The sequence below is a fragment of the Saccostrea echinata genome, unplaced genomic scaffold, assembly GCF_033153115.1.
Source record: "Saccostrea echinata isolate AGI-Se365-2 ecotype Australia unplaced genomic scaffold, CSIRO_AGI_Sech_v1 ptg000012l, whole genome shotgun sequence".
Lineage (NCBI taxonomy): Eukaryota > Metazoa > Mollusca > Bivalvia > Ostreida > Ostreidae > Saccostrea > Saccostrea echinata.
Window position 1 is genome coordinate 1841520 of NW_026889761.1, and position 25854 is coordinate 1867373.

The 25854-nt window shown below is 35.0% G+C and overlaps 2 protein-coding genes across 4 annotated transcripts in view; one reads left to right on the forward strand and one right to left on the reverse strand.

Annotated features, from left to right (window-relative positions):
* Positions 1-24362, reverse strand: part of LOC133185185 (uncharacterized) — a 35831-nt gene extending 11469 nt beyond the window's left edge. For all 3 annotated transcript variants that reach the window (XR_009720882.1, XM_061320275.1, XM_061320274.1), the window contains exons 1-2: positions 24230-24362; positions 1543-1722 (exon numbers count right to left, since the gene is read on the reverse strand). Coding sequence is in view for 2 of the 3 variants with exons in the window: in XM_061320275.1 (XP_061176259.1) it covers positions 1543-1613 (71 nt within the window). In the remaining variant the exon portion in view is untranslated. The remainder of the gene's footprint in view (positions 1-1542; positions 1723-24229) is intronic.
* Positions 1612-9265, forward strand: LOC133185664 (uncharacterized). The gene is made up of 7 exons (XM_061320972.1): positions 1612-1729; positions 4213-4293; positions 4531-4692; positions 4907-5161; positions 5376-5443; positions 8441-8887; positions 8987-9265. Exons 1-7 carry the CDS (start codon positions 1612-1614, stop codon positions 9263-9265), a joined length of 1410 nt encoding a protein of 469 aa, XP_061176956.1.
* Positions 24363-25854: the final 1492 nt, after the last annotated feature.

Below are 25854 nucleotides of genomic sequence, written 5' to 3' on the forward strand. Positions count from 1 at the left end.
TGCTATAAATATTTCTACCTCAAATACCACCATAGGTTTCATTAAAACCTCTTTTACTAAAACTCTAAATACAAACAACTGTGAGTTTATCACTTAGATTATGAAAGGGTATTCATAAAATTGTACTATCCTACTTTCTAAACCTGACACAGGTGTCCATATTTTATTAAAACATTCACTTTCTTTTCATAATCTGATAATTCATGATAATGTGTGCATTCTATATTTTATATATTTTAAAATTGTATCAATAATTCATGATGTGTGCTTTCTCTATTTTATATATTAAACTGTATCAATAATTCATGATAATATGTGCATTCTATATTTTATATATTGTATCAACAAGTCACGATGTGTGCTTTCTATATCTTATATATTAAATTGTATCAATAATTCATGATGTGTGCATTCTATATTTTATACAATAAATTGTATCAATAATTCATGATAATGTATGCATTCTATATTTTATATATTAAATTGTATTAATAATGACTCAAATACATCAATTAAAACTGCCATCACCTTGTTATGTAAAGATCAACACGTCTCCTACTTCTTCATTCATTTTGTCGACGGCTAGACGGTCCTACATGCTGACCAGCATGAAGTAAACTTCCATTGTAGAATACATGATAAACATTAATAGTAAACACTTATCCATTGGCTGTGAGTTAGATAGCTCTTTCATAAAACCCGTGGTAGGAACTTTTCCCCTGAAGGCTTCTCCAAGGGGAATGGTTCCTGTCATCAGGGTTTGATGAAAGATCCCACTTACAGCCAGTGGATAAGTGTTTTATTACACTGATGTATATAATAATTTCTGAGGGTTTAATCCTGGGGTATAGACTTCCGATACTGTTCAGTGTAGGAGAAGTCCCAAACCAATCATTTTGCAGGAAATCAAAACTGGCATCACCATTTCAATAAAAAATGTTCGGAGGGGTGAATAGCACATTTTATTTCCTATGTAGCTTGTAACGAGATTTGACTGGTTTGTAAGCCAGGTATTCATTTCTGTACACCCAACTTGAGTTCGGGGTAAATAACATGACGTCATTATAAATGCATAGTTTCACTATCACAAAAAGTGAATAACATGACTTCACGATGCATAGTTTCTCTATCTCAAAAAGCAAATAACATGATGTCACAAAGCATAGTTTCACTATCACAAAAAGCAATTAACACGATGTCATGATGCATTGCAGCACATAGTAAATCTTATCTCGAGTTTGAAACACCATTGCTTAGACTTGGGTTTACAAAGGATTTATTTGGTTACAGAGGACATAAAAACGTTATTTACCCCTTCAGCCTCAAGATGCATGGAATAAAACCCAGGGTAAATCCCTGTAACCCTTGACTGAACCTGGATAACAAATATTATCTAAGCCAGGCTCTCTGTTTCAGACAAATATCCCTTATAAATTGTGAATTACTATTTTTGGAGATGCAAGTTCTTAAAATCAACAAATCACTTACCTTTTAAGACATAAGCCCTGAGTTAAATTTTGAATAATTCAATTGATGACTTACTTTTTAAGACGCATTGTCTCCGCACTTCTGTCAGAAACACAGCCACCAAAAACGCTGCGTAACATAGCCATGTTAGTACTTCCTCTCGATGGCTGCCACCCCAAACTCCATCACGAGCGCCTCACTGTGACACAGTTTCCTCTCGACCCATCATCTCCTCAAACTAGAATCAATGTCCTCCTACAAAGTAGTTACCAAATCATCATTTATAAATTCACAACTTAAAACATACATCATAAATACAACAAATTCAGGAATTCTACAGCAGATCAAGTATAAACATACTGAAACATACATCCCCCCCCCCCTTTTTTTAAGGAATCTATTAATGAGAATTAAATGTGTACACAATGTCTTACTTAATATACCTTTCACAGTTTTTCATTAAATTTCACACTGACTCTTCTACATAAAAATGGTGCGGCCCCAAATGGCATAAGAATTATCCACATACAAGAGAGGATGGTCTTTATATACTAAGTGTTTGTAAACATTGACTTAATTATCACCTCAGCATGCTCACTGAGTCATTCATATTGTCTGTCAGTGACAGAACTAAGTAATAATTGCAGTACAGACTTAAAAACAATAACAGCCACTCTTAAATTCCAATAATGGGCACAAACTTATAACTAGTTTTTAAAATATTTTTTTACTTTTTTTGGGTTATTAAAATAATATATATATATATATATATATATATATATATATATATATATATATATATATATATATATATATATATATATATATATATAGGATACCCACTTTCCGCCCGAGCCCGGGGTTGAACTCTCGACCTAGGGAATCTGTCTCCTAGCAGTACAGGAACAGCATGCTAGACCGCTCAGTTATCTAGGCAAGTCAAAAAACTTGCTTTCGATGCCGATGACATCACATGTACACATTTAATATGTGATATCATTAAGAATGGAGAGATGGGGAAATTTATTGCAATATCTGACGCAAATGCAACAGTAGTCCCTGGGCATTTACTGTGTAGGCTGATATGGCTCTTTAAAGTCCAAGGTTCTTTATAGCATACAATCTATTAAGAAATATATGATATTATGAAACTGATTGGTCCAGATTATCTTTACTAAGGTTTAGAACTTCAGAGCAAGTTCACATGTGTGAATTAATTAAGTTTGGGAGCTTTATATTAGAATTCTCTTTTTACCAACCACAGATTTGCTTACATTTTTATCAGTTCAAATCAAATTGCACATTTTACAGCATATTGTATCGCTGTAAACGTAAACGCAGCAAATACCAGTCAGTGAGTCAGAGCTCAATTATCAAATGGTAGAATATTTAAGAATTGGATTGTACAACTTGAGTAGCTATTAAATTTATTTCTTCTCTTTTCCATCAATAAATTAAACAATTTACCTTCAAAAGTCACTTCAAGTGTAAGGTCAAGCAAATTGATTTATTTGTTTTTGAAATTATCAAATTGTGACGCAAGCTTATTTTACTATCCTATCAACTATACACATTATAACCACAATTAAATTATGTTTAAAATACCAATAATACAACATTTTACTCACTTTCACTCACTTTATACAAATAATTTATACAGATATAAATTTTCTTTCTTTCTTCATTAATGCAATGATAACTGCATGTTGCAATCATTGCAGAACAAATTACATATTAACCTGCTTACTCCTCAGGCAAACAGTTTGGTTCTTGGGTCCCACAAAAGGCATGTTGCCCTCGAACCCAGTCAATAAATGTATATTATTGTTAAAAAATTTGACAACTTTTAATTATCTAACTGATGTAATAATTGACATTTGTAAAGTGAGTAATTTATATTGAAAGAGATTTTAAAACATTTTGAACATCTCATTTGAAATGAAGCCATTCTTTTTCTTATTATCAATCATTTATCAATTACTATAACTCGTGATCGTAGCTGAGAGCTGTGAATCATTTAGGTCACAGACCATATTTTTTAAATACAGGTTACGATTCAATGTGTTATGTCACGTAGCTCATAAATTCGAATTTAAACAACCAATGTTGTTTCTTTGTTAATCATGTTCATTAGCAAATTCTTACCCAATGAATATTATACAATGAAATTACATTTCTATGATTATATATATAATATTTATAACAAGCATGACATTTAAAAGGAAACATTTCAAGTCTTTAATTGATTCAATCATTATTATAATAGTTGATGAAATTAGTTTGAGTACATGTTATGTATCATAGCATCTTCAATTAGAATCTAGTTAGCAGACCTAAATACTGACCTCCCAAGAGGCATATATTATAGACAAGGACAGCATCTACTGTTTACAGAAAATGATTTAAACAGTGATTGGCTGTTCAAATATAGCCCACCAGACAAGGGGTCGATCCGTAAATATATCAACTTCACAGAAAAGCATATCAACTGGGCACATATAAATACTGCGAGGTCAATAACATTGCTTTTTGTACTAAGTTGATATATATATCTATTGAATGTCCAAATTAAAAAGTTACATTTCTTATATTAATTTCTTTTCAACAAACAAGAGACAATTAGACAAAGTCATTAAATAAGAATAATTTATTAACATGTTGTTAATATCATTCACCTTGAATGTCTAACAAAACAAAGAAATCTCTGGATTTTCCATTTGTAACTATTTTAGTGTATTGTAAAAGGTAAAGATAATGAAGTGATCAACCTTCTAAATCCAGTAAACAAAACAGAGGACAAAAACACGCACCCCAGACAAATCAGAGGTGGGATCAGGTGCCTAGGACACATAAGTGATCAACCTTCTAAATCCAGTAAACAAAACAGAGGACAAAAACACGGACCCCAGACAAATCAGAGGTGGGATCAGGTGCCTAGGACAAGTAAGTGATCAACCTTCTAAATCCAGTAAACAAAACAGAGGACAAAAACACGCACCCCAGACAAATCAGAGGTGGGATCAGGTGCCTAGGACAAGTAAGTGATCAACCTTCTAAATCCAGTAAACAAAACAGAGGACAAAAACACGCACCCCAGACAAATCAGAGGTGGTATCAGGTGCCTAGGACAAGTAAGTGATCAACCTTCTAAATCCAGTAAACAAAACAGAGGACAAAAACACGCACCCCAGACAAATCAGAGGTGGGATCAGGTGCTTAGGACACGTAAGTGATCAACCTTCTAAATCCAGTAAACAAAACAGAGGACAAAAACACGCACCCCAGACAAATCAGAGGTGGGATCAGGTGCCTAGAACACGTAAGTGATCAACCTTCTAAATCCCGTAAACAAAACAGAGGACAAAAACACGCACCCCAGACAAAATAGAGGTGGGATCAGGTGCCTAGGACACGTAAGTGATCAACCTTCTAAATCCAGTAAACAAAACAGAGGACAAAAACACGCACCCCGGAGAAATCAGAGGTGGGATCAGGTGCCTAGGACACGTAAGTGATCAACCTTCTAATCCAGTAAACAAAACAGAGGACAAAAACACGCACCCCAGACAAATCAGAGGTGGGATCAGGTGCCTAGGACACGTAAGTGATCAACCTTCTAAATCCAGTAAACAAAACAGAGGACAAAAACACGCACCCCAGACAAATCAGAAGTGGGATCAGGTGCCTAGGACACGTAAGTGATCAACCTTCTAAATCCAGTAAACAAAACAGAGGACAAAAACACGGACCCCAGACAAATCAGAGGTGGGATCAGGTGCCTAGGACACGTAAGTGATCAACCTTCTAAATCCAGTAAACAAGACAGAGGACAAAAACACGGACCCCAGACAAATCAGAGGTGGGATCAGGTACCTAGGACACGTAAGTGATCAACCTTCTAAATCCAGTAAACAAAACAGAGGACAAAAACACGCACCCCAGACAAACCAGAGGTGGGATCAGGTGCCTAGGACAGGTAAGTGATCAACCTCCTAAATCCAGTAAACAAAACAGAGGACAAAAACACGGACCCCAGACAAATCAGAGGTGGGATCAGGTGCCTAGGACAAGTAAGTGATCAACCTTCTAAATCCAGTAAACAAAACATAGGACAAAAACACGCACCCCAGACAAATCAGAGGTGGGATCAGGTGCCTAGGACAAGTAAGCATCCCGTCTAGGGGTGAAACGATACTGTAACCTTCTTCACGGTTCGATACGTATTGTATAATTTTGTCTCGGTACGTTTTTTTCCATACAATACATTTTGATAGAAGGAAACAAATTCAACCTTGTTTCATGCTTTCTTTTACTAAATCTAGTCACTTAATTCACAAACTTTTATTTGCAAATTGACTAAAAGAAATTGATTAGAATTATTTGACTGTCAAAAATTATTTTACAAACTATCAGTCATTTAAAAATTTACGTTTTCTATACTTATTTATACTGAGTAATGTGTTTTACCTTATGCCAAACCCGACTGAATAACGATCCCAACCGAAAAATGAACCGAACCAAAAATTAAAGATTTTGCACCGTGTATCAAATCGAGAAAAAAATACCGCGGTGAATAGATACTGCAGTGAACCATTTCACTCCTAATCCCATCGACTGGTCACACGTACCCAATGTTTTGATCAGCTATACAAAGTACTCCTTAGTCAAATTTAGCATAAAAGCATTGACCTAACAAATGGTATGGAACATATCACTGAAAATAAAACCTAAAGATAGTAGGCTGTTACAGTTTCAAAATTCTTTCGGTCCGGTCGGTTCTGTAAATTTTCAGTTCAGTTTCAGGTTCTTCGAATTGGTTATTTTCATCTATTTTAAATCTTAATTTGGCCCAAAAAAAATAATAGTCTTGTTTCCTGCTACCCAACCGACCCTATTTTTTTTGTGCCCGACCCTCAAGTTTTTTTTAAAGTTTTGGACGAAAAAAATCGGGAATTTCCGGAATTTCATTGTTCTATCACCGTAATCAATTTCTATATTAACACAATACAAGCATTTCATGAAATTCTCTAAGTTTTAAATATGGACTTTCATAAAATACCCCTTGAGTTGTGCATCAAAAGAGATGAAATTTAATTTTAAAAGACAATAATGACCTGTGACAAGTTTAATTTGATCTTGTATTAGTTCATATCCAAAAAAAGGCCTTTGGAAAAAAATAAAATAAAATAATTTTCCTACCTACCTACCCTATTTTTTTCAGACTGGTAGCAGGAACGAAGACTATTTTTTTTTTTTGGCCTTTCATGATTTAAACTTGAAAAATCTTTATTTGTTACTTTAAATTCACCTTGAAATCAAGTCTTAACCATGTTAACAGGTACAGCACACCCTGGTGACCACGTAATGTCCTTTGTATTTAACGATAAATTGGCTAATAATATCAACTTGAAGGTATCAAGCTCAAATCTCCAAGACTTCTTATATTTTTGTTGTTTTATCTTCCTTATTAATTTTGTAAGCAGATCAAGCCTGCAAAATATTAATTTTATAGCATCATATGAACTCTCATATTTTGTTAAGAAGTTCTCATATAATTCCCATCTTTTCTTGCCCAGCAGCTGTTGAGAAGATTTTTAAGTGACTCGACTTTGCTTTTGCCCTCTAGATTATCTCCCTTTTGTAAGGGGCATGTCCCTTCATTTGAACAAACTTGAATATTCTATGCCAAGTTTGGTTGAAATTAGCCCAGTGGTTTTGATGAAACTTTACAACAACAGACAATGGACAAATTTCGATCGGAAATACTGTATGTGTACTTAAAAAGGCATTAGCTTCATATTTTAGCAGCTTTGGCGCAGACAACGATGCGCTAATTCAAGAATACTGCTAAGAAATCATTTATAAATACAATATAATGCACGGACATGTATTAGCGCTAATTCATGATTTCGCCAACAACTCCATACCCAGTGATTGCGCTAAATTTTGAATACGCCAAATTATGTACACGTACAGTATATATTTACTACTGACTTTTAATATAAAAAGATTGACTGACACTATAACCCTTGATTATTGTATTTGTAATTCAATGAGAGATCAATCCTAACAGTCTGTTATCAACAAAATCACTCAATAAATCCCTCCTTCACTGACCTGAGCTACACCCTACAGTATTTCCTGGATCCACCCCTCTGTTAGCTGATGACAGGTCAGTATATGGAATGTCTGAATGGGAAACATCTGTGTAGAGTATGCAGAAGCACTGAAGTATGTGACCCCTCCCAAGGTCAAATATATATATAACACTGCGGAACTACTGAACTACAGAAATCTGCTCTTTATATACCAAAATATTGTTACAGTACAAGCTAACAATGCGTCCTTAATTATAGCTCAAATGGGACACTAATTCAGGCACTCAGGCTTGATTCATCTTCAGCCCTCCTTTATTTATATATATATACACTATTCAATGTGACATTCTCCTGACAAGGAAAAAGTGTATATAGAACATGTAGATCGAACTTAAAATTATTATCAATGAAGGACTCAAGTAGCAAAACCCGGGCTATGTGCAAAAATACAACATACAATGTATAAAAAATTGTTTACTCTCAAGTAATTATTTACTGGTATCAAGTTAACACTTTATTTGTAAAATCTCTTTCTCCCTCCCTCTCTCTCTCTCTCTGTGTTGTTTTGACTCTGTCAAACATTCAATACCAGATCAACAAACCTGACAACTACATAAGAAGTTAGACCACAGCTTGTGTGTAAGGTCAATTAAAATTATCACTATGTGTAACACGATTTTACACGATTTCATCTTAAAGTTCAGTAATGTTTGACCCTATTCACAATGTACTGACTACTATATTACCACTTATGTGGTAGTTACCCTGGGCTTGATTTGGACACTTCTCTATCACACATACAAACATGTCAGTCCACTACAAACTGTCATATAAAATATACTGAAGATATCAATATTCATCTCCTCCATCCCCAGCCTCTCATCCCCACCCCCACGCCATCTCAGCCTCTCATCCCCACCCCCACTCCATCTCAGCCTCTCATCCCCACCCCCACTCCATCTCAGCCTCTAATCCCCACACCCACTCCATCTCAGCCTCTCATCCCCACCCCCACTCTATCTCAGCCTCTAATCCCCACATCCACTCCATCTCAGCCTCTAAACCCCACCCCCACTCCATCTCAGCCTCTAATCCCCACATCCACTCCATCTCAGCCTCTAAACCCCACCCCCACTCCATCTCAGCCTCTAATCCCCACATCCACTCTATCTCAGCCTCTAATCCCCACATCCACTCTATCTCAGCCTTTAATCCCCACCCCCACTCTATCTCAGCCTCTAATCCCCACCCCCACTCCATCTCAGCCTCTTATCCCCACCCCCACTCCATCTCAGCCTCTAATCCCCACACCCACTCCATCAGTCAGCCTCTAATCCCCATCCCCACTCCATCTCAGCCTCTTATAAATACCCACCCCTACTCCATCTCAGCCTCTAATCCCCACACCCACTCCATCTCAGCCTCTATTCCCCACACCCACTCCATCTCAGCCTCTTATCCCCACACCCATTCCATCTCAGCCTCTAATCCCTACACACATTCCATCTCAGCCTCTAATCCCCACCCCCACTCCATCCCCTAACCCCCTCCCAACACAGCCACTCCCTTATTCCCACCCCAGACCAAACCACCCCAGCCACAAACCCCCAACCCCCTATCCTACACCCCTCCCCGAAACCCCTTCTCTTTCCATCATAACTAATTTAAAAGATAAATCTTCAAATTCAAGAAGTTACTAACATTTAAGGTATAAAGTCATCATAAAACAGTATTTGGTCATTATAGGCTATTTTTATTGATAAATTATGCATAAATTACAGAAACTGAAATACTGAAACTAATTTGGATACTTTTCTCAGACTAGCAGTTTCAGTGCTGTTAAACAATCATACAGTTTTTGCTCATTATGACTACTTTTAAGCCTTCAAGTGTAACTCGGATTAAAATGCACAATAAAATTTACTCACATGTAGATCTAAGGGAAACATCTACCAATGGTGTCTTACAAATTATTCCCAAGAAAAATTCACCAATTCACTGACTAGGCATTACCATTATATTATTCTACCCCAATCCCCTACAACTCACCCAATCTCAAAAAAAAATCCACATTTAACTGATCAAGGATTGTATTTTTAAAAGAGATATCCTTTTATCCAAAAAAGGCCAGACTTATAAATCCTTTTTTACTCCATGACCTTTTTTAAGTTTTAAATGTCTGACTCAGTGTAATTTAGTTTATATCTTATCTCCCAATGCTACAACTGCTCACCCAATCACAGGCCTTTCCAAGAATCAAATCAAAAGTTTATTTAAAAAGTTCGAATTTCATAAGGTGTGTTCATTAAATGACATGTAAAAACAGAGATAAAGTAGCATGTCCCACTCAGACATCTATAATGTGTACCTTACATATTTATTTTACAAATTTAAATGTTTATTTCTGTTCACTTCCATAGGTAAAATAACATCAAACACACCTTACTATTTGATAAATGATCTCCATTATAACTTGTAACATGACATAACTGTTTTTATTTTCATATATATGTTTTATATCCATGAGTCAAGCCAGATAAAGATAAATCATTTATCTCATACTTCTCTCTGAATGGTTATAGGGTGGACTGAAAAATGACAGTTAAATAAATGAATTACACCTGTCCTTAACTCCAGATTGAAATGTACCTGGATATATAACACACCTTGTGCACAGGTTCCCAGCAGGGGGTAGGGATATAACGACCCAGAGGCTCTCATAATGACTGGTTTGTGCTGTATCAACATTGACTCTTAAAACAGGAAATAATGTGGTTCATTCACAATTAATTGTCCCAGTTTCTTACCAGCAAGTCTAACTTTAAATTAGATAGTAATAATACACACAAAACAAAAATAACTTGAGAGATGGTTTCACATTTACAGTGTCCTTCTAATTAGTAAAAAAGGAAAATTTATTAAATTGACTTAAGAGAATTAGATTATACCTATATTGTGACAGTCACTCTGTACATTCCATTGGTAATTGCTCTCCAAATCTGAGCTAAACATTATACATATTATACTTACTTGCATAAATTTAGTCTACAAGAATGAATAAAAACTTTTTCTAGTTGTAATCCATTATTTCCCAGGTTATGGAGATCCCTTAAAAAATATAATAATTTTGAAATTATTTCCTGGGCATCCAAAAAACTTCCTCAAAATTAACTGTGTACAATGTTAAGTCACAGCAAAGTTAGACCTGTTTCAGATAAAACAAAAAAAAAATTTCCTATCTCCATTCAGTACTTTTATATCGAGAAATTGTCAAATATCTTGTGTTCCGATTTCTAGCTCACAAATCTTACCCCAAATCTTTTGTAAATCCTGAAAAAAAATTTCAATCAGCTTTTGTTGGGTGACCATTGTTGACGAAAAAGGTTTTAAGATAAATAGCACAAAACAGGGCTCGAGACAAAAGGGGAAAAAAAACCTTCCCCCCTAAACACGAATATCTACAATCAAATTGATTTTCTTTTGCAGTAGTCCAAGGTGACGGTCTATAGATCAAAAGACAAATTTTTATATGACCTTCAAGGTTCACTTTACATTTAAATTAAGAGTAGTATCAAGATTTAGGTACAACTGTTTTTTCATTCACTAAAATATCATCTACATAACTTACTCTTATCCTGAAAGAATCCAATTAATAAACAGAATAATAAAATGATGTTCAAACAAATCCTGTGTTCCTTATTAAATGGGGATACCACTTCAAGACAATCTGAATTAAAATCCTAAGCCAATCAATGTTTTCATTTCCCAGGTTTTAACCACATTTTTATGACCTAATTTTATACCAACAATGTCGTAACTTTCTATCGCAACAATTACATCCTTTTTTCTGGATTGTGGTACGTTATATACTTAAATGACCTATATTTCTCCCCACTTCTTTGAAGATCAGGGGACTGATGACATCATTATGGGGAGAGAAAAAACATCCACAATGGAATCACACACCACTTCATTAACACATTTTTCATTAACAAACAATGATTAATTATTATGTGTAGGTTAATTCAATGACATTCAATATGATATATGCAAATAGGGGGCAAGGCTCTAAACACAATTCATAAACACCTGTCCTACTGTATTGGTCTGAGACAAACACAGTTCTGAACAACATTGAAAGAGGCATAGATACAGTTTTGAAGTTATAGCCACCAAAATTTTCAGTAAAATTTCATGTATAATTACAAGTAGAATTTCATTTATTACATGTTGTAAGAGCGTTTCAGACCGATATATTATAAAAGCTTGTTTAGAAACTTCTTATATCTGAAAATTATTGAAACTATGAATTTTGGGCATGTTTGATTTACAGATAATTCCTCAGTGCACTGTCAAGAACTAAAATTTATATCCTTAATACTTAAAAAAAGCAACACATTTGTGTACAAAACATAGTACACAAGTACTGTAAATTCCTATATATACGCAAGGAATAAATTATCGCATAATTATGCGAGAATCACCCTTCGCAAAATAAAATTACTCACTTTTATTTTTATGGTGCTTTAATGTATGTAAAATCTCTAGATAAATCACCCATTCGCGAATTATTATTCTCGCGATTTGACGCCCTTGGGCAATTTCGCGATATAAAGTACTCACGTAAAATAAGGAATCTACAGTATTAATAAAATTCAGATATCAAAATCATTAATATAGAGAAAAAATCATATAAGAAACAAAAGACTGCAATGCATGACCAAAAATTTTGAAAACTGGTCAGATATCATTAGCGAAAATTACTTTTCTTTCATTTCTGAAAAAAGGTTAGATATCAGAATTGAAAATTAAAATTAGATACTGGTTGAAAAATACAATGACTACGTATAAAGCATAATTCCCCTCTGGGCCACAAGAACTAGTCCTAACCCAGTGGCCACAAGAACTAGCCCTAACCCTGGCCACAAGTCAACTAACCCTAACCCAGTGTCCACAAGAACAAGCCCTAACCCTGGTCACAAGAACTAATCCTAACTCTGGCCACAAGAACTAGCCCTAACCCTGGCCACAAGAACTAGCCATAACTTTGGCCACAAGAACTAGCCATAACCCTGGCCACAAGAACTAGCCCTAACTCTGGCCACAAGAACTAGCCCTAACCCTGGCCACAAGAACTAACCCTGGCCACAAGAACTAGCCCTGGACACAAGAACTAACCCTAAACTCTGGCCACAAGAACTAACCCTAACTCTGGCCACAAGAACTCTGCAGCAACTGATATGCAAATTTTCATGATGAAGATTATAAGCATCTTGCATTTTATTCAAAATATTAATAAACTGTAAATATTTATCTTTTTAAAATATTGCTGATTATTAATAAATTCATTAAAAATTATCCTGCTCAAAATCCTCTTTCAACTCCCCTTGGTGAGAAGGGGACAACAGTTACAATCTGGCTAGTAAGTGGAAGATGTATTCAAGTTATTTTTACAGTTGCTATAGAAATAAAATGGCAATTGAAGTGTGTTTATGCCCATTTAAAGTACAAGATGAAAAATGTACAGAGCCAAATCATTTATTCAATGTTATTATTAGCATTGTTATTATGTTGCATTAGTTACCACATGTAGCATGTTAATTTAAATAAATGTGTTAATAAATGAGTCATTTATTAACACTTTTATTAAAGTATTAATAATTAAAAGATGATTAATTGAAATTTATTTGTGTCATTATGATACAAATAAATTTCAATTATAATAAACTTCTTAAAATTATTAATACTTTTATTTTTAATTTATAAATAGGGTACTATGTGCTGTATGCCAGGTTTTATATGTTATTAGCTATAAAATATTGATTATTTGATATGATGCCTAATTAATAATTTTCACACACATTGGCTGACATTTTTAAAGAAACATAAATTAACTACATGTATATTGTTAATATTATCGAATCCTCTCTCTCTCTCTCTCTCTCTCTCTCTCTCTCTCTCTTTGGCTTTGAACAATACATTTTATCATATGTACATACTTAAATGCCTAGGCATATAAAAGAAGATCTTTTCAAATTGGATGAATTTTAATAGTTTTGGCCCCAGCCCTACAAGGGGGAAAGGAGGGGGGAGGGGGGAGAAGTAGGGCTGGGACTACGTAGTTCTTATTTTTCATTCCAAACCAAAGTTGGTTGAAAATGGTTAAACCATTAAAAAAGAAGCTGATAATTTTCAAATCAATGATGAATGATCAGAATGCAGTCAAGAGTAGATCTGTAGCTCACTGGTCTGAAAAAATTTGGATGGAAGACCAGAGAGCTACAGTGCCACCCATTGGAAAAAGGGTATAATTATTTATTGTGCACAAAAAAAGTGTGCTGTTTCTCGATTTATTTCTCCGTATTTTTCAAACTGCCATCTCAAAATATTACTAACTGAGTGTTCCTAACATATTCTTTGACTACTTCCACAACAAAACATTCTTTCTAACTACTGTTAATGGCCCTCCTGGGTAGGGGTGAAATGGTTCACTGCAGCATTTTTCTCGGTTTGATATACGGTGCAAAATATTCTTTTTGGTTGGATTCATTTTTCAGTCCCGATCGTTATTTAGTCAGGTTTGGCATGGGTAAAAACAGGCTACTCAGCTTAATTAAATTTTAAAAACTTAATTTTTGAGGACTGATAGTTTGTAAAATAATCCTTAACAGTGGAATTCATTCTAATCAATTTCTTCTAGTCAATATGCACGTAAATTAAGTTACTAGTTTTCGTGAAACAAAACATAAAACAATGCTGAATTTGTTTCCTTCTATCAAAATGTATCGTATCAAAAATAACCATACCAAGACAAAATTATATGATACATATTGTATCATGAAGGAGGTGTATCTTTCACTCCTACTCCTGGGCCCGAAATTGAAACCATCAAAAATTTCGCCCATTTATATTGCCGTTTTGGGTGGCAAGATAATACGCTTCATGCAGATGTCAACTACAAAAGTAGTTGATAAGAGTTCTAAGGAATTTTTTAATATCAAGCTTTTGTGCAGTTGAGGTAAGAATTTGCAGAAATAAATCCAGAACCGAGTGCAACTTTTGTGCACAATAAATATACAGTTTTTTCTATGGGCAGCACTGTAGCTCTTAGGTCTGTCAATATTTTTTTTTGGAGAGCTAAGTTAAGAGATGGACTGGGATTAAGTAAAAGGTCACTCGAGAGACTCAGGTGACCTTAAAAAAGTGCTAACTAAAACAATGATAGAACATTATTATAATATAAATTTCCTTACCTAAATTCCTTGACTAAATATTTTTGTAAATTTCAGATCTGCTAAGTAAACTTCATGGTATAGTCACACTTAAATGTCCCAAATAAACCGTGACATAGCCAGTTACAAACAACAGGATGATGTTTGGGATGGTCCGGGTCTTTTCATTAAAGAGAAGCTTTTTTGAATGTTGAATTGGGATGTTTTGTAAATTGTTGACAAAGACATGCATCTCAAGTTACAATCACAATTTCTATCTTACACTCTAAACAAGACAACTGGATGCAGGTCACAGTCCAAGCATGGAAGAAATGATATAATACACAGATTTAAAATGGGGAAGGAAGGGGTGTGGCACGCGCTCTAAAAACAAAAAAAACAGAGGCAAAATATATAGCCAGGGACCAGCAAATATATTACAAATGATATTAAAAATTTCAGAAAATAGTTTTACCCACAGTAAAATATTTGTCCATGACATTGAAGATTTTGATTGAAAATCTCATCAGCAAATATATGAAATACTGCTTCATTTCATCATTGACGATGTATCACCAATATTAATCAAGCTGTTATGATAAATCTTTAATTTGACAATGCTATACAAAAGATGATCTTTATTTTAAAATACTACAAAGCCCATCACAAATATCATATCAAAAAAAACAAAACAAAACAAATAAAAAACAAAACAGGAAAACAACAGAGGTTTTAAAATTGGTACTTTTCTGGAAAAAGAAAGCCAACAATCTTCCAATGGCTTTTCTCATATTAGATGACATTACTGGTATAATATATACATAACTACTAGAAATTATGAAGTTTTGTCAGTCTCCAATACAACTTCTACTGTGTGATAACTTTCTACTGGCAGTCAGTCTCTCAATCCACCACCCACCCCCAGTAATATGTACAGTCAGTCAAAGTTTCCTTCATTGAGTTTTTGCATCAATAACTCTGGGAGGTTTGAGTTTACTAAACACAAGTCTGTACTCTGTGAATGAGTGATATCTTACTATGATCAGCCTGACTTTGACATGACAGTTTGAATGAATCTGAGGATAACATGTCTACATGTATCAATGGTTACAGGCTATACTGCAGGTTTTGACACATTAATTATCTAACAGAGGAATTCCTATCAATCAATACCCACCACATAGGTAGAAGTGTAGAGTCACAAAAGCAAGTGACCAAAGACCTTAGAGTGTGTAAAACAGGAATACCGTAGAGGTTTAACAAGATACAACAACCACATATAACAACCACAGAATATACACAACACACAAGTAAACCATATACAACAACCACAGAATATAGACAACACACAAGTAAACCACATACAACCACAGAATATACACAACACACAAGTAAACCATATACAACAACCACAGAATATAGACAACACACAAGTAAACCACATACAACCACAGAATATAGACAACACACAAGTAAACCACATACAAGTCAACAACCATAGATAGGGCCATACCAATTTGCAATATTGTTCGTCGGATTTGCCGCTTCTATTTGTAACAAATCCAAAATATAATATTATCAAAAAAAATATCCGCCCGCGCATCCAAAAATATCAGAGTACTTTTTGTTCGACTTTTTACACCAAACGCACATAAGACTTCGGAACAAATGGTTGGGGAATGACAGAAGCATGGGATTGAGAAAGTTGAGGCGAGCGAATGAGTAAGTTTTTGAAGAACTATTTTACAAATTGGTGTGGCCTAGACTACATACATCTAAACCACATACAGGTATTAACAAAATGTAGGTAAACAAGACAAGAAAAAACAGTTAGCTTGTGTTTTCAAGAATTTCTGTATATAACATATTGTAGAACCTTATAATATATACCTATATCTTATACATGTTTTTCAAAGGATTTTGTCAAAAAACAAGGAAGATAATGAGATTTTTGTTTCAGCCAATCACAGCGAAGAACATGTGCATGAACGTGAGTTCATTATAATTTGACCATGTCATCTTGTCTACAATACTAATATATCTTTATGTTTTGAGTTTCAAAGCGTTTCATCAAAAAATGTAAAAGTTATGGCTATATTATAATATCAGTCATTTCACTCATTGCACGCTCACACACATGCATGCAAGTGCGTACAAAGTGACCTTCGTTCCGCACATCTACACAACATGCCTGTTAACCCTGAAAAGGTTTCGTCTCAATCAGATGTCATTGAGTAGTTTCCGAGAACACTCGCAGACAAAAAAGTACCAGAGAAGAAATTTTGAAAAAAAAAGTAAAAACAATATGTTCCCAAACTTCGTTTGAGGAACATAATTACACAATATACAGGTACACATTAGTAGAGCTCTACCTAGACGTGAGCATACTACAGGAACAATACATACTTACTGAAGTGTGTTTGTGGTCAGTTTCTAGTATGATGGTCCCTCATGAAGGTTACTACATTGTACATACTCATGAACCAAAGTAAATTGACTAGCATATATCACAAAAAATGTATGTCAGTGTCTGTGTATAGCAAAGTCTACCTGTATGAAGCATTGGTACATATTTACTACCAGAAGTAAGCAGGTAGGAAAAAGCATTTTGTGTGTACATGTTACAGTCCTGTGATAGTAGGTACTTTTTTGTGAGAGAACCTGTGAATCACTGTTGTGTGTGAACCTACTCAGATTTATCTAGAAACAGGAAAAAGGTCTCCTCATCAAAAGTAAAGTGGCCACCTAGCACTGCCACCACTTCCTGTCTCTAGGCTTATATATCATCATCTGAACGCAGGGGCCACATCAGCAAAAGACATTGTCATATGACTTTATATAAATGGCCAAAACTTCTTGTGAACAGGGCTTATGAGTCTTAAAGGGGATATGTAATAAATGTCAGACTCTATTCAAATTAAAGATTCTTAAAAGGCTAATTAGATTTCCTATATCTATTTGTCATCATTATTTATTCACATTATCATGATATTAAATACTACAACTACAAGTATGTAATTATTTCATCTTGACACTTATAATTTCACCAACCACATACACCCATCAGAGACAAGAGTCCCTTGGGCCATAAAACTCACCTGAGTCTCCTCTTCCAAACATATCCCCTAACCCCAGGGTCCATGCAGATTTGAACAAACTTGAATCTACACTATCTGAGGATGCTTGCATACCGTAAATCTGGAAATTTTTACATCGATTTATTTTTGCGAATCTGGGTCAAAAAGGTGTTGATGAATTTTTACATTTTAAAATTTTGCGAATTGTCATCGGTGCTAAAAATAAACAAGAGGCCCAGGGGCCACATCGCTCACCTGAGCACTATGGCTAGGAAAAAGCAGAAATCACTTCAATCTTGAAAGGTTGACAAGTTTAAATATAAAAGTGGTTGGGGGGGGGGGGGGGGGGGTGTCAGGAATTGAACAAATTTGAATCTACATTATCTGAGGATGCTTCAATTTAAATATGACCAATCATGGCTTTGCTGTTCTTGAGTAGAAGATTTTTAAAGATTTAACCTATGTATTCCTATGTAAAACTTTGATCACCCATTGTGGCCCCACCCGACCCACAGGGGTCATGTTTGAACAAACTTGAATGTACACTATCTAAGAATGCTTCCATATAAATATGACCAATCATGGCTTTGCTATTCTTAACAAATAGGTTTTTTTTAAAGATTTTTACTATGTGTTCCAATGTAAAACTTTGATGGCCCATTGTGGCCCCACCCGACTCCCGGGGGTCATGATTCGAGCACATTTATATGTACACTATCTGAGGATGCTACCATATAAATATGACCAATCATGGCTTTGCTATTCTTAATAAATTGTTTTTTTTTTTTTAGAATTTTTACTATGTGTTCCTATGTAAAACTTTGATCGCCCATTGTGGCCCCACCCGACCCCCGGGGGTCATGATTTGAACAAATTTGAATGTACACTATCTGAGGATGCTACCATATAAATATGACCAATCATGGCTTTGCTGTTCTTGAGAAGAAGATTTTTACTATGTGTTCCTATGTAAAACTTTGATCGCCCATTGTGGCCCCACCCGACCCCCGGGGGTCATGAGTTGAATAAATTTGAATGTACACTACCTGAGGATGCTTCCATGTAAATATGAGCAATCATGGCTTTGCAGTTCTTGAGAAGAAGATTTTTAAAGATTTTTCCTATATATTCCTATGCAAAACTTTGATCGCCCATTGTGGCCCCACCCGACCCCCGGGGGTCATGATTTGAACAAATTTGAATCTACACAACCTTAGGATGCTTCCATGTAAATATGACCAATCATGGCTTTGCTGTTCTTGAGAAGAAGATTTTTAAAGATTTTTCCTATATATTCCTATGTAAAACTTTGATCGCCCATTGTGGCCCCACCCTACCCCCGGGGGTCATGATTTGAACAAACTTGAATCTACACTACCTGAGGATGCTTCCAAGTAAATATGACCAATCATGGCTTTGCTGTTCTTGAGAAGAAGATTTTTGAAGATTTTTCCTATATATTCCTATGTAAAACTTTGATCACCCATTGTGGCCCCACCCGACCCCCGGGGGTCAAGATTTGAACAAACTTGAATGTACACTATCTGAGGATGCTACCATATAAATATGACCAAGTATGGCTTTGCTGTTCTTGAGTAGAAGATTTTTAAAGATTTTTCCTGTATATTTCCTATGTAAAACTTTGATCGCCCATTGTGGCCCCACCCTACCCCCGGGGGTCATGATTTGAACAAACTTGAATCTACACTACCTGAGGATGCTTCCACATAAGTTTCATGTTTTCAAGCACAGTGGTTCTTGAGAAGAAGATTTTTTAATGATGCCATTAATTTTTCACGAATTCTTAATTATCTCCCCTTGGAAGAGGGCGTGGCCCTTCATTTGAACAAACTTGAATCCCCTTTACCCAAGGATACTTTGTGGCAAGTTTGATTGAAATTGGCCCAGTGGTTCTTGAGAAGAAGTCGAAAATGTGAAAAGTTTACAGACGGACAGACGGACAGACGGACAGACAGACGGACAGACGGACAGACGGACAGACGGACTACAGACAAAATGTGATCAGAAAAGCTCACTTGAGCCTTCGGCTCAGGTGAGCTAAAAAGTGCTTAAAATTTTTATAACAGTTTAAATGTTACACATGTGCAATAAATATCGTATGTACATGCACCTTTCTTTAATTTCGTTGGATTTTATTATAATAAGTTCTCCGGTAAGATTCTGTCAGGCTAGGGATTTGTTGTAAGATAGAACAACTGGCCTTTCTTTCTTGCAGAAATAATTAAAAGAAACATACTGCCTGTCAAACCATCGGACGATATTAAATGTAGTTAAGGCACGAATTATCACGGATAATTAGTTTGTATTATAAACAGATTCCTTAAAATGACCACTGCTTACGAACACTTGTTCACCGGGTAAAAAAAACATCAGCTGTAAGCAAAATATTTATTTATATTTTTTGTTGTTGATTTATATTTTTGCGAATACAGTGCACGCGCAAATTTGCTAAAGATTTATCTACAGTAAAAATTTCCAGATTTACGGTATTAATATGATTAATCATGATTTTGTTGCTCTTCACATGAAGATTTTTTAAAGATTTTTTCTTTCATTCTCAATTGTGGCCCTATCCTATCTTTGGGGGTCAAAAACTTGAATCTACATGACCTGACAATATTTGCATAATAATATGACCAATCATGGCCCTACTGTTCATGAAAGGAACATGTTAGATTCTCTCTCTCTCTCTCTCTCTCTCTATATATATATATATATATACAGCTAAACTTCGAAATCTCGAACACGGATATCTCGAATACCCTGGATATGTCGAAGTAAGGCCGTGGTCCCGACGAAATTTGCTTTATAAATGATTAAAATAAACCCCTCTATGTCGAACACGGTAATGTCGAATACCCCGGTTATCTCGAAGAAAAATTGTGTACCCATTTATTAAAATCACATGCGTTATCTCGAAGTCAGGATAATTTTCCCCTCTGATGATCAAGTCCGTTAGGTAAACTGAATGCTCTATTGATAACACCCACCTGTCTGTCACGCTCGGGTTACCTGTGTTCCTGGGATCAACAGATAATAGCGCGATAATTATACGAAGTGTATGTATGGCTTACCTTGATTGTAATTATGCAAGCCAAAGGTTGTGTGTATTAGTCTAATGCATACGCGTGGATGACACGTTCATTGTTTTGTGGCTTGGGTACGTTTATCTTGATAATTAATCGCAATTTAATGCTATGTGAAATATGCGCGCATACATAGTTTATGCATATGGAAGTGAAAATTATAAACATCGAAGTAAAACAAAATTCTGTAATTTAATGCAATTAGAATTTATTTTCCCTATATGAGCATGCAGAAATTACAATCGTCCGTACACACCATCATGTGAGCATGTGTCGCAGTAAAACCTTGTGCTGTAGTGCCCTGTCATTTAGTGTTGTTCTGTTGTTAGACAAAAGTCCATGATTTTTCTTTTGTGTTTGATTTTATTATGGTAAAATAATTTTCTTTTAACTGATTTTACATGTATGAACATGTTTTTCCAATAAAAGAAATGTATATTTCGTTTTCGTTATTCTGACAGCGACTGGCTTTAAATTTACAATGCATAGACGATATCCGGTTATGTATACATGGGAAACGATGCTAGCAGTTGACTTTCCGCGTTGGATTATACTTCTGTGCATATTATACAAAGCTTTTAATTTGTGAATTATAAAGAGGATGTAAAATTTCTTGATTGCTAAATACATGTACATGTATATTAAAGAAATCTTGTACAGAATTTCAAACAAGAAGTATTTCGACATGTTTTTACTATTAAGTACATGTTCACTGCACTAAGTTTATTTGAAGTTCATTTGAATTATAACCCTCGATATATCGAACCCCCGGATATCTCGAAGTTCATCAACGGTCCCGTCAACTTCGAGATAACGAAGTTTAACTGTATATATATATTATATATATATATATTCCTATGTGTAAAATCTGATACTCTATTGTGGTCCCACCCTTAATTCCGAAAGGTCGTGATTTAGAAAAATTTGAATCTGCACTACTTTTGAATGCTTGCAAATTCATATCATTAGTCATGGTTCTATTTTTCTCAAGAAGAATCAATTTTAAATGATGCCCTAAATTTTCATGAATTCTTTATCATCTCCATTTGAAGGAGGGTGTGGCCCTTCATTTGAACAAACTTGAATCCCCTTCACCCAAGGACAGTCTGTACCAAGTTTGGTTAAAATTGGTTCAGTGGTTCTAGAGAAGCAATGAAATTGTGAACAGTTTACTACAAAGGACAAATTTCTATCATAAAAGCTCACTTTATGTAAGCTAAAAATAGTTTCATACCTCTCACCTTTCCATCCTCGCCATGCGCTGATAAAAAATTTAATGTTCCCTCCACCCAACCCAATCCAAGTGACACATACATTAATTCTAAACATGCTAATTTTAGGAATTTATATGTCCCTCCTTTACAGAGAAAAGAAAAGGATGAAAGACCTAAAAAAAAAAATGCAGATGGAGAAAGAAAAAGATTGACCTTGACCAGTTTCAACATTTGGCTTAAAGTCAATAGGGTCTTTCATAGATTAAAGAAATTTATGATCTTATTAAGTTTCATTGCAAAAGCTCACAGAAAACTACTGTTATGAATGCACAATATGAATTTCTGACCTGGGCTCTTGACCTAAAAATAGATCTCAAAATCAATAGGGGTCTTCTTTTAGCCATATTAACTAATGGTATATTAAATTCCACTGCAATACCTCAAAGAGAACTAAAGTTATTATCTTGAAATCATATTAATATGCAAAATATGAATTTCTGACCCTGACCTTTTCACCTAAAAATCGATAGGGTTCATCTTAAAGTCATTAGGAGTTATGAAATTTCATTGAAAAAAACTTGAAGAGAACAAAAGTTATCATCTGCAGTCCTTTTTTTTTTTTTTTTTTTGCAATGTTTGAATATCTGTCCTTAACCTTTGACCTTTTGATCTCAAAATCGATAGGGGTCTTCTTTCAGTTACAAGGAGTTATAAAATTTCATCGCAAAGGCTCAAAGAAAACTAAATTTATCACCTGGAATCCATTTTTTTGCATCACATGAATTTCTTACCTTAATCTTAAGTCACTGAGAAAATTTTTTTAAAATTTCGCTGAAAAATCTCAAAGAAAACTTATATGTTATCATCCGGAAACACTAAAAATCAATAAAAGTCTTTCTTAAGCCAAAGGAAATTAGGATATTAATTAATTAAAGAAAGTCGACTTATATAGAATATACTGAGAAAAAAAAAAAGGGATCTCTAAGCAATTTTAAAAGGAGAGGATATAAATGTTCACAATGAAAGTGTTACACACAGACAGAATGACAGACAGCAGACTCAATTAAATATCCCCCACTTCCAGTGAAAGCAGGGAACAAATAGTCCTTATATACATCCCTGGCAAAAACAGCAACAGGATAATTATAAATGGATATGCAACATGACTCCAATAATTCTCCTTGCACTTAGACAACAGTTTGTACCAGGAACAGAGAGCTAAAATCAGAAAACACAGATCTGAATGAGTCAGCTTCCTCAAACCACACTCCTAAAACGGATTTTAAAGCTATTAGTTTTTAACACTAGCTATAAGGACATATGAAAAGGTTTCAGACACCAATCTACTGCAGGTAAACACCAGCTTAGGACAATACACCTGAGTCTACCGAAGCTTTTCTCCTTCGTATAAAAATATATCACTACTCATATCTTCAACAATTAATTAAGGTTAACCCATAATGTCTAAAGTAATTCTTACGAATGCCACATACACACTGAATCACATCCTCAAAATAAGGCTGTCATAAGAGTAGGTGTGCTGGGTGTAATCGCAAACCCCTGAAGAAAAACAAAATCAAAAAATATTTTTTCGACATAAAATTCAGTATGTTTTACCATGCGGGATGAGCACATTTATCCAAGATTTCAAATCCAGGACAGACATGCTAAATCTATTGTTAACAAAAACTTAAAATGTACAATTGAGAATACTTAATAAACTCATTCTCAACAGATCAGTTTGGTTAGTTTAAAGAGTGGGCAAATGGAAAGGTTGTGGAAGGGAGGGGGTCTTCATTTTTTGTCTGTATACCTCCTGTCCAACAGAAGAGTACATAGGCTATATGAATTCGTTGTCAACTTATCTAATTCATAAAACACGTTTCTTTCTTGAAGACAGGACCTGGTGTTTTAGATTGTGGAGAATCAATATCATATGCATTTTTTAATCTGAAACGCTCTGCAAAACCAGGTAAACCTACAACATATTTAGCATTCTTCTCCACCTGCACTTGGAAGCTGGGACATTTGAGTGCACTGTAATAACAACCTTACCTAGATCCCTCCTTTGGCACATGAATCCATCACATTATCGTGAATTTGATGAAAATTATCTACTACAGATGACAGAATGGATAGATTACAAACGCTTGAGTGACCTTTAATTTGAACCGGAAGTACTTCATTGTGAATGTTGTCTTCCGAACCCGGGATAAAAAAAAGGTTGTAATTTGGGAAAAGACCAGCGCATCTCTACATCAGTGAGCACAGTGGTGATGAAAATGAACAAAAATGCACGTTTTCCCCCTTGAATACAAATTATTAAAAGATTCGAATATTTCAAGGGTTTGTACATAAATTTGTTAAGAAGAAAATGTTGGATCTTATGTTAAAAAAAATCTTCTTTTTTTTTTTCCTGATTACATATATAATTGAATAACAGAGTGTCAACCGGTGGATTATTATTATCATCATCATTTATTCTCTTTTCATACATTATCCACTAAGGATTTTTCTTACATGTTGCTGTTCAACCCCCACCCAGGAAATACCCTATCCGTGCCGAAAATAGGATTTACATGGGAGGAAAATCTGTAAGGGATTTTTCCGGTGTAGATTTAGACTGGACCCAATCAAAGCGCAATTAATTAACGCTAATCTTTTATATTACCCATGAGTGTGGTGCGAGGCAATTAATGTCAGCATTTCTGAGGAAAGGGTCCTTAATATTTCAGTACAAGTTTAAAATCAAAACTAGGAACTTTATTTTTCAAAGAACAATGAGAAACCTTCAAATTACAACTTATTATTATTATTATTATTATTTTGTTTTTTTTTTCCCAGGGGGTGAGGATAATAATTTTTAAAACCAAATGTGCTCGATAAAATGATAATAAATATAAACTAAAATACAATGTATTCAATAAAAAATAAACAAATAAATTAATTTTAAAAAAAAAGTAAAAGAAAAAGAAATTTTTATAAATGTTCGAAACTGCAACCCTTGATTTGATGTTAGAAAGCGAGAGTAAGCCACAGGTTACTTATTTTACTCCTATATTTCATTAAGCATGCAAGAAGTGCCAGTTTAAAAACGGAGTATGTAGTTCACTCGAGTCACTCAGTTGACCTACTGCTATCTGTTTTTGTCCGTCATTGTCCGTCGTGCGGGTGTATGTCGGTCGTAAACTTTTGAACATTTTCAGCTTCTCCTCTGGAACTATAGAACCAGTTTCAACAGTTTTTGGCAAATAGCATCTATGGGTAAAGGGGAACAAAAAGTTTGAATTCCATGGTCCTTGCGCCCCCCCCCCCTTTGGGCCCTGAGAGGTTGGGCTAAAACCTAACAATTATTGCAAGCTTTAAAAATCTTCGTTTTTACTCCTGGACATCAAAAAGACAAACTATTTGCATGATTGTAATAAGCATTGGGCCGTCTACTAAATGTGAAATCCATGGCCCCCGGGGCAGGGGTTCTGGAATTAGGGTGGGGCTCTAATAACAATATAATGAAAATACATTATTTCTTCGAAAATCTTCACTGCTCACGGGTATTAAGCAAACAAACTAAGTGCATGCATGTTTATGATGAGCAAAGGTGCCTCTTCCAAACTTTGGTGGTGGTGGTGGGTGGGGGGGGGGGGCTATTGATTATCTAGTGAAAATGCATTCATTATTTC